This window comes from Monopterus albus, unplaced genomic scaffold (assembly GCF_001952655.1).
Source record: "Monopterus albus unplaced genomic scaffold, M_albus_1.0 scaffold12.1, whole genome shotgun sequence".
In the NCBI taxonomy this organism is placed as follows: domain Eukaryota; kingdom Metazoa; phylum Chordata; class Actinopteri; order Synbranchiformes; family Synbranchidae; genus Monopterus; species Monopterus albus.
Window position 1 is genome coordinate 3018733 of NW_018127892.1, and position 10375 is coordinate 3029107.

At 38.6% G+C, this 10375-nt stretch overlaps 1 protein-coding gene across 3 annotated transcripts in view; it reads right to left on the bottom strand.

Annotated features, from left to right (window-relative positions):
- Positions 1-7851: 7851 nt before the first annotated feature.
- The window catches only part of LOC109954845 (phospholipase A2-like), a 5745-nt gene continuing 3221 nt past the window's right edge, over positions 7852-10375 (bottom strand). The window contains exons 1-5 of one of the 3 annotated variants that reach the window (XM_020590469.1): positions 9663-9798; positions 9157-9260; positions 8831-8975; positions 8617-8744; positions 7852-8030 (exon numbers count right to left, since the gene is read on the bottom strand). In XM_020590469.1, coding sequence (XP_020446125.1) covers positions 7915-8030; positions 8617-8744; positions 8831-8975; positions 9157-9193 — 426 coding nt within the window. In that variant the 5' untranslated portion in view covers positions 9194-9260; positions 9663-9798 and the 3' untranslated portion in view covers positions 7852-7914. Of the gene's footprint in view, positions 8031-8616; positions 8745-8830; positions 8976-9156; positions 9261-9662; positions 9799-10375 lie in introns of those variants that run through there. The other 2 variants (XM_020590470.1, XM_020590471.1) reach the window with 2 other exon arrangements.

Below are 10375 nucleotides of genomic sequence, written 5' to 3' on the forward strand. Positions count from 1 at the left end.
ATAATAATAATAATAATAATAATAATAATAATAATAATAATAATAATAATAAGGGCAATGGTGAGGTCTAGACCATATGTTAAGTGCCCTGAGATGATTATATTGTGAGTTGGCGCTATATAAATTAACTTGATTTGAATTGATGGTCCCTAATTAAAAATAGTAGACTTAGTATAGTCTAAGGCATCTGACCTTGAAAGCAGAAAAGAGTCTTTATTACAGAATGTGAGCAGACCATTTTATTTTTGTTGTTTAATTAATTTTAAAATGTATAAAACAAAATGATTTTCCTATATAATGTAATTTCAGTATCTGCCTGTCATGTTTTAATTGGTGACTTGTACTTTCATTTGCCTCTGTAAAGCACTTTGGTCAGTGCATGCTGTTTTTAAATGTGCTTTAGAAATGAATTTGAATTAACTTGTTTCAGAGTATATCTTTGCAAACAATCAGGAGACACTGTAGTTATGCCCCAAAAAGAACATTGCTTTGTCACATCAAATCAGACCTTATCAAGATGCCTGGAGGGTGCTCCAATGAAAAGTCTACAAAGAAAATAATGCATCAAACTGTCTCTGTCTGTAATGACATGCTGTACTGTTTGCCATACACTGTCTTCTCAGAAATCACACATTAGTGTGGACTGACTGCAGGGGGGTTTTACTCCTTTGGATGCAGCGAACAAGGGCAGCTGGGACATGGAGACGAGAGCAATCCTTCTGTGCTGCTACCTGCTCAGTTTCCACATTTCTGGTACACTCGAGTGAACTAGTGAGTGAACAGATGTATGAAAAGAGATGCCATTTTTACACGTTGCTTATCATTTCAGACAGCGGTGAAATCAGAAACATCTTTGCAGGAGGAAACCTCGTTTGCCACATGTACATCTAACAAGGTACTGACACTAATACATATAGTACTGAGCATGGTGGTAAGATAAGAGTGTGAAAAAAAAAACTCAGCTAGTTTGTTTCACAGGAGGTTCATGAGAAGTCAAACACTGCTGATGTGAGTAATGAAAATCAGCACTGTCTTGAAACAATGATTGACAGATGGACTGGTCAGCATGATTCAAAGTCATGGAAACAGATAAAACTGTAAATATACTGCAGTAGCAGTTATTATTTTTCTCAGTATGTTCTCAATAGTTTGTGGAATAGCCTGAATGAGCGTGTAATGTTAATTTTACCTGTGTTCATGGAATAAATCAGCACTGTTTTGTAGTTACTTGGGCTGCCTCGTCTCTCAGAGTCCGTATGGTAAAAAGTACCGGGTACAACAACACAAAGCCTAGTTACACCCATTACATAATTCCCATTGTCCTGCTGCATACTATTTCGCCACCAGATGGCACTAAACTGAACCTTTGAATGAATAAACCAATACTCGATACAAATGATGGAAGCGGTTCGATACAGGTGTCATGGTGTCAATTGGACATCACTAGTTTGACCATTGTTTAAAGATTTCGATGAAAGGTGCTCGGTTTCAACGTGCTTTAAGGCACCATCTTGGATCCCTCCCATCTGATGGACAAACGTAATCTCCATCTTCAAAGACCGACGTGGGAACCATTGCCGCGCAATGCGCACAAGCAACCGTTCTAGAGACGTCCCTGACATCTCGATAGGTGACATCAGTTTCTACAATGGCTTTGATCCAAAGCTTTGGGACAAAGCTTCTGATTGGATAACCTTTCACCTAGAACTGTCAAATCGAGTTTGATGAAATCCGGTATCTATACTGTGTGACAAAGTCAATAGCATTCAGACCGCCATCTTCCAGTGATTTAATATCATTCTTCCTTATATAATGATGCTTGTTCTTCCAAATGAAGTTAAAGTTGTTTTGATTAATGATTTTGATTATATTATCAGGTATATGTAGGGAATATGCTGGATAAATTATTCTAGAGAGATTTTTCATTTTTGCTAGGAGGACCCTTCAAAATATTCCCTTTGTAACCATATATTTAGAATAGATTTACTTTTTTTAAAAATTTCTTCAAAGTTAGCTTTCACTCTGACTTCCGGCTTCTCAGACACAGTAATACCCAAGTATTTAACTTCTTTTTTGATTGGTATTCCTTCAATATGAGTTAAAGGATTGTCATGGATTGCCAACAACTCACATTTACTTAAATTTAAATAAAGACCTGATGCCTGTGAGAATGAAGAAATGACGTTGAGAGCTTTTGTTATCTGAGCTGCATTTTTAAGAAATAAAGTTGTATCAGCCGCAAGTTGACTTATAACTAATGGACATCCCATTACATTTAGCTGATTAATTTCTTTACAATTCTTTATCATAATGGCTAATATTTTGGCAGCCATAATAAAAAGTAAAGGGGAAACTGGACACCCTTGTCGGATACCCCTCTTCACCTCAAATCTATTACATGTACCAAATGGTAATAATACAGAACTATTTATGTCATTATAGAATATACAAATAATCTCTCTGAATCCGTCTCCAAAACCAAAATATTTTAAAGTGTCCAAAATAAACTGGTGGTCAATACTATCAAATGCCTTGCAGAAATCTAAGAATAAGATAAAACCATCATCCTAAATTCTGTCGCTATAATCCAATAAATCTAACACCAACCTTATGTTGTTATGGATGGAGCGACCTTTTATGAAGCCCGACTGTGTTTCGCTGATAATTTGTGTAATACCTTCTTTTAATCGATTTGCAATGATGTGAGCAAAAAGTTTGTAGTCCACGTTAAGTAATGTAATAGGCCTTACGTTTTCTAAATATTTTTTGTCCTTACCAGGTTTGGGAATAAGAGTTATTAGTCCCTGCTTCATTGTAGGTGTTAGAGATTTATTACTACGGCATTCACATATGACGTAAAATAATAATTGTTTTATTTCTTCCCAAAAGAATTTATAGAAGTTTGATGAAAGGCCATCCTGTCCTGGAGCTTTCCCTAAAGAGAGTTTTTTGAGTGCCATATCTAATTCATATAACTGAAATTCAGAGTCACAAAGATCTTTGAAATCAGTGGTTATTATGGGAATAAAATGTTTATTATTTTGAAATATGGAATTCGCTTCTTCTTTAGAAAAGGATGAGGAATATAGTTCTTTATAAAATTTGTGAGCCTGATCAGATATCTGTTTAAAATCTGAACATTCAACATCATTTATCATAAGCACATTAATTGCATTTCGTTCTTGTCTTCTTTTTTCCAAGCTACAAAAGTAAGCTGTATTTTTCTCTCCCTTTTCTAGCCATTTGGCTCTGGATCTTACATATGCTCCACGAGCCTTTCTCACATACATCTCATCCAGTTTTGATTGAAGGTTCATGAATTTAATTTTATCTGATTCCAACATGGGTGATGCCCTACAACATTTATCAATGTCTTGTACTAATTGCTGTTCCTGTTTTCTTATCTCTATACTTCTCTTCTTCCCAAATTCAATTGAAATTTGTCTTACTTTAAATTTTAAAAATTCCCATCTATTACAGTAACTACCCAATGTTAAATCAGAACTAATTTCTAATATTAGATCTTTGATTAATTTGCAATACTCCTCACACTTTAATAGATCGGCATTAAATTTCCAATATGTATGTCTCTTGTTATTATTTAATGACGATTGAACTTCTAAGGACAGGAGGCAATGATCAGTTAAAGGTGCACCCGACATTGATACTTTTGCCACAGAATTTGCCAGTTCAGGTGTCGAAAGCCATAAATCAATTCGAGTTGGTTTTATCCAGGAAAACTGAGAGATATTCCTATTTCTATCTCTCCAGATGTCAATAAGTGTAAGTGTATTGCAGAATTCAAGTAAAGTAACATTATAATGATTATTGCTAAATTTAGATGGACACCTATCAAGCCATTCATCAGGTGCCATGTTAAAGTCTCCACCCAACAAAAGGTTAGTGTTATAAAGTTGTTTGTATTCATTGATTACTTCAGATATTTCTGACAACATAAGCTTATTCCGGTTAAGGTTATTGTACCATAAACACATAAATGTTAATTGCAATTAACAGCGAACCCTCGATATTTAGAACAATTGCCAACCAGTGTCCATTTTTATCTGCTTTATGTGTTATCATATTTCCTGGAGATCTATTGAAACCAATTGCAACGCCAGCAGATTTATTTGATCCATGACTGAAAAGCATGGTGTCTCCCCACTGTTTTGTCCAGAAGTTGTCATCTGCTGCACATGAGTGTGTTTCTTGAAGGAAGACATATTGAGCTTTCTGTCCTTTGCAGTATAAAAAAAGCTTTTCTTTTAACATTGTCCTTAAGTCCCCTTGTGTTCAGAGAAATAAAAGATAAATTGGCTTTCAAAACGATCATTGCTGGTTAACCTCTCAGCAGACAAGGAATAGGATAAAACAAAGAACAAGTAAGAAGAGGAATAGTACTTTTTGGCTGAGAGTAGGAAATGATTTCCTCTGTAAACATTCCCCCACCTATATACCTCACATCTCGATGCGACGACCATTTATGTATCCAAATGGCCCCCGAAAGTAGGCCTTCTCTCCCGCCTGGCTGTTCTTTGGCCACAACGCTGCTCTAGCTTGTCTGTCCTCCTCGGTAAGGTCCTCCATAAATTTCACTCCAGCCTCCCTGCAGACAGTCGACTCTTTAGTTAGCTTCCAAACCGCATCCCGATGTTGTCTTCTTGTGAATTGGATAATGATGTTGCGTGTTCTGTTCTCCGTCCTTCGGCCAAGTCAGTGTACCGTATCCACTATATCATCTTCTGCTCCCATTGTGGTGTAATTTTAACGAGGAGACTTATTATTTCATCTCTCGTGTTTTTGTTCATTTTTTTCCGGCAGACCTTTGACTCTTAAATTCCATCTGCGTTTGTAGCTATCCTGCTCTCTTGTTTTTTCTTGTAATGCATCATAATTCACTCGCAGGTGTTCTAATTCTTTCTCCATCTTTGAGACCTTAGCTTTGCAGTCTTTTAACTCCATTGCGTTGAATTCTGAGGCTTTGGTTAAGCTAGCTATTGCCATGCAATTCTGCTTCATTTGCATGCTAAGGTCTTCTAGCTGTGAGTTGCATCTGGTTGCCAACGCTTCAATTGCAGCCAAGATAGTAGCTGTTAGGTAATTTCTTAGTCAGATAGATATTTGTTGTATTAGAAATGTTTAGTGGAGCCAGGCTGTCTAGCTCAGGCTGTTAAATGCTTAGTCATTCTTATGAATTTTGTGCAGGCTGCATGTGGGCCAAGGACAACTAGATAGAAAAAGTCTGCAGGCAGGGGGTTATTGCTATTATTATGATATGTGTAACTGTAATGGTAATCATAATATTTTCTTATGTGTAATGTCATGTCAAAATGTTCTTAGATACACACCACTAATCAACAGCCACACACACATTGATTTTCTTCATGTTTTGACTATTGTTATGGTCAGCTCCAAAGCTGGCATATCAGGTGACGTCACGGTTTGACGTTCCTGTGTAGCATGGGCTAGCCCAACCAAGTGATAAAATTGTATAGGCATTATGGTTCTGGGTTTTTTCACTTGGTCTGCCTGCGTGCAGGTCGGAGGTGGAAGAGATCTGGACGTGTAATGTTAATTTTACCTGTGATTCCTTGAATAAACCAGCACGGTTATTTTTTATATATCCAAGTGGTCTACTTCGTCTTTGTGAGTTCCTGGTTAAAAGAGCTTATATAGCATTTGAGACTTCATCGTCCTTTGTTTTTGTTACCTTTCGGAGATGAGCTCCTTTCGACGGAATTGACTGTGATGTTTCGTCGAAGTTCCTCTTTTCACCGGAGCTATTAGTTTCCATGAGGTTTTCCTTAGCATATCCATGTTCTGCGTTCACCATTTAACACATCTTTAGTTTAGGGCCTGACCGGTTCATTTTGTGGCTAGTTCTTTCATAAAAGTACTTTGTAGAATTCCAGTATAAAGTTGAGGTGGGGATATCACAAACTTATTAATTGTTTGAGGAAAGGATTTTAACAACGACACTACAATGCAACCGCTCAGTCCCATCTTTGCAGAAGTCCAGGTCTCCGCTTCTCTTAGAAAGGAAAATGGCAGCTTTCGGACGCGTTTCTTAGATGTTGCAGAGGTCTTACTTGACTCAAGTCTGGCGTCAGCTTTCCTCCGCTACTGCTGCTGGTGGACGTGTCGGAAAGTCAGGTAACTGTAGTTTCTCGTGTTTAACTCGATGTATGTTTTTGACAGCATTATGTTTTACAGTGACCTTGCTGAGCTAGCGTTAGCCATGCAGCATCTTAGCGTCTTTGAGCGGAGGCACATAAAACAGGGTAGCCTAACATTAAATGGGGCGACTGTGGTTCAGCGGGTAGAGCAGTCGCTTCCCGGTCGGAGGTTCGAATCTCGGTGCCTGTAGTCCACATGTCGAAGTGTCCTTGGGCAAGACACTGAACCCCCAAGTTGCCCCCGATGTTTAGAGCCATCGGCGAGTTGGCGCCGCAGATGGCTTGCCTCTGTCATGTACCGGAAACAAATTCCTTGTGTGTGTAACATACTTGGCCAAATAAAGGTGATTATAACCATCTTTCAAGCTCATTAAATTGTAAATTCAGCCTGTCACCATAAAGTATTAATGCAGGCGGTTATATTACTGCAATTTCAGTTTACATTACTGTGTTATTTATATGGTTTGAAAGTGGAGCAAAAAGACCTGCAGCTGAAGTGCAACATGTCAGCTCAATGAATGACAGGGGCACCAGGCTGCAGACAATCAGCAGCAAGTTCTGCAATATTAGAAGCTATGTACAAACACCATTTTACTCCACACCGATTTGGAATAACAGATATATGGCAAATCTTTAGTGGAAACAACCAGGCACAAGGACAGTTTCTTCCCCCAGGCCATCACTCTGATTAACACTTAACCCATGATGGTATGACTGGTCAATAACCCTCAGTGCAATAATTGTAAATATTCCTTGTACATAAAGACCCTTAGCATGCACCTAGACTGTGTGAATATACAGGTCTCTAAGTACATTATATTTGAACTTATTTCCTAATGTACATTCCTCTTGCTTGTTCACACATTACTTTCTCTCCTTTCTGTTCTCTCAGCCTTATGTTGATCACCTGCCCATTGCTGCCTTACATAAGGACATATACATGCACATTGAGAGCCACTGTGCCAGAGTCAAATTCCTTGGGTGTCCAACAGACCTGGCCAATAAAGCTGATTCTGATCTAAATACTCTTCTTGTATTGTAGGACGGGGTGATGGTCCTCGGTGCAACACACCGATACAAAAAGTAGTATGTGACCACTCTTCTCTACAAGCCAGTATAATCCAAAGAACCATGATCCAGCCTCTTTATTTTGACATCATATGTATTGTTAATCCAGTTGTTGTACACAGCTGATATTTGGATTGTTTTGTTGAAACTGGACCAAAAGGTCTTCCTCATTTGTCTGAGCTGTCGTATCTTCGTGGATATTTTAGTTGCTGCACAGTGTCTGATCCAACCATACAACCTAAAAACAGGGGTCAAGTGAGGTTTTCTTTGCATGCTCACTTAATCCAGATGACGTTGATTGACTGAGCACATTTAACTAACGTTCTGCTTTCAGGTAAGGTAATTCCTAGAAACAAACCCAAGCTTCTGTTGGTTCATTAACAAAACGACAAAAACAAAAAACCACGTAATTTTCCATATTAACTGACTTGAAATTGGATTAAACTAAATGTTAAATATGTTTTTAAAGTACAAGGATAAAGCACAGCTGGAGCCTCTGCCACAAAAACCCTTCATATGTGTGTAAATAGACAAGAGGGAGAAATTCAGCTGGAAGGCAACATGAGTCTCACTTTATTTCTTATGTTAAACTGATACATAGCGATAAATGAAATTTTTGAAAACATGTTTCAAATCCACCATTCTTTTTTTTTTTTAAGGGGCATGGATTTTAACAGACTTTGCGATTCAGGTTCTTGTTTCCAGGGTTGTATGTGGCCTTAGCGAAGCAGTAAGCTGCTTCCCGATCACACTTGCACACAGCAGCCTGGCACCTATTGTTGGTAGCTGGAGAGACAGTTGAGTCAGTGAGTGAGTAGCTGCTGAATAATAAAACATGGATCACACTTAAAACATAATGCTAATAGTCTGGTTGTGTACTTATCACTTAGAGCTTTGTAGTGTGGGTAACAAATCTCAGTCCTTGACTGTGTCATTCCTACTGTGTGTATATACACATATGTATATTGGTTTGAACACAGCTACTTACTTTATAGCATATCTATGCACTAGGTTACAAGTACAGTCTTAAATTTATTGTCAATAGTCAAGTGACACTCTGCTATTCACTGAATGCTATCAGTGTTGTTCTGTTAATCAGCCAAAAAAAGTTTTTATATAAACACTCAGGTAAATACTGTGTTTATAAACACACACTTAGATATACTTGTGTTCATTCCCCTCCAAAAAGTAGGATTTAAAATTTTATGAGATGTTGTGTAATTTTGACCAGTATCATCTCAGAACATTTCCAGTTTCGGTCTTAGAATTTCATCAAGGCATAGCTTCACAGTCATTCAGAATGGTAAGAAACTGATGTCTATGTATACGAGTGTGTCAAAGCGCCTCTAGTTTATCCCAGTCACAGTCTTACCTGAGCAGGTCACTTGCTGATTTGAACAGGTGTAACCATAAACCAGGATGTAGGGATGTTGCATAAGGGAGTCACATCCAGACACATTTCTGTTTGTGTCATAGCACTTATCATGAACTTGACAGCACCTGAGAATACAGGGGAAACAGTTCATATCCCAGGCTTATTTTAGAAATGGTTTGGAACCAAAACTGCAGAATTGCCTGCTTCCTACATGTCCACTTCATCCCGAGGAGCCCCCACCCCTCCTCCGATGCCACACCAGCAGCCGTAATTGTCGTATGCTAGAGGGTTAACACCAGGCTGGACACAGCTGATCATCACCCCAAGCTGCCACAAGGCACCGCTGGCCATATGAGCTGATAAAGATATGCAAGGTAGATAAACAGAAAATGAGTGGCTCAGGAGAAAATAAGTACTTCTAATGCGAAAGATAGAACAATGATTGAGAGAACTTCACAAGGAGTATTTAAACAGATGCACATTTTACAATAAGTCTTGTAAAAGATTGATACATATTGATGGTTTCTACAGTCTTACCAGTGAGAAGCAGCACCAGAGCAGCTGCCAGATTCATGGCTACAATCAGAAGAACCTGAAATTTGGCTGAAGCCTGCTTTTATAGAACAGGAGGTGTGAAAATTCTAGAGGAGAACAAGGGGGTCGGGGCTTTTAATGATGTGTTGTTTATCAAGACCTAATCATGTAGCTGGTCTGTAAGACCAGTGCATTTTGTTTTGACTTTCTTTCAGTGATGAAATGTAACCACATTTACTCAGTCGCTGTACTTAAGATGTTGGAGGTGCTTGTTCTTGAAGAATTGTATTTCATCGTATTTAATACTTTTACTCCACTAAATTCAGAGGCAACATATATTATATTTTAATAAGTCAATAGATTAAACAGATAAAAGACAATCACAAATAAAATATTGGAAGAAATAAAACTTTTAAAAACATCAATACAGTAAAAATGAAAAAACAATAGATAATGCCCTTAAAATGTTCCAATCCAAAGCCTAGCTAAAGGGGTAGATTTAAAGTTACCTGAACGTTTTCAGCTGTTCCCAGATCCTCAGGCAGACGATTCTGACAACCTAGCTGTCAGAAACTGCGTGCGTAATGCGGCCTAAAAGTGTTGTGAACTCAATTAAATGACCAGACGAGGAAGTGTAAAACAAAACCGTCTCTTTACTAAGAGAACTAAAACCATACAAGACACGGTGGAAACAAAAACTCACGGTCAGTATCGGTCCCAGGTCAGAGCCAGCAAACACGTACATCCAGGGGAATCCAAAGTGCGTAGTCCGAAGGGAGTGTCCGATAAGCCGATACTCATAAGCAGTCCGAGATAAGAGGGCAAGGCAAACACGTACATCCAGGTAATCCAAAGTGCGTAGTCCGAAGGGAGTGTCCGATAAGCCGATACTCATAAGCAGTCCGAGATAAGAGGGCAAGGCAACCACGTACATCCAGGTAATCCAAAGTGCGTAGTCCGAAGGGAGTGTCCGATAAGCCGATACTCATAAGCAGTCCGAGATAAGAGGGCAAGGCAGAACAGAGTAATCCAATAAAACAGTCCGAGTCAGAAACACAAATACCAAAAACCGAATATAGTGCTGGAAAGTCAGAGCTGGGGTCTAGAACAATCTGGCAGCGTCCTTGTGGGAAGACGCTGCCTAAATAGAGGTGTAAACAGGTGCACATAATAACGAAGCAGGTGAAACTAATGTGAGTGATGAAGAACGTAAAAAGACCGA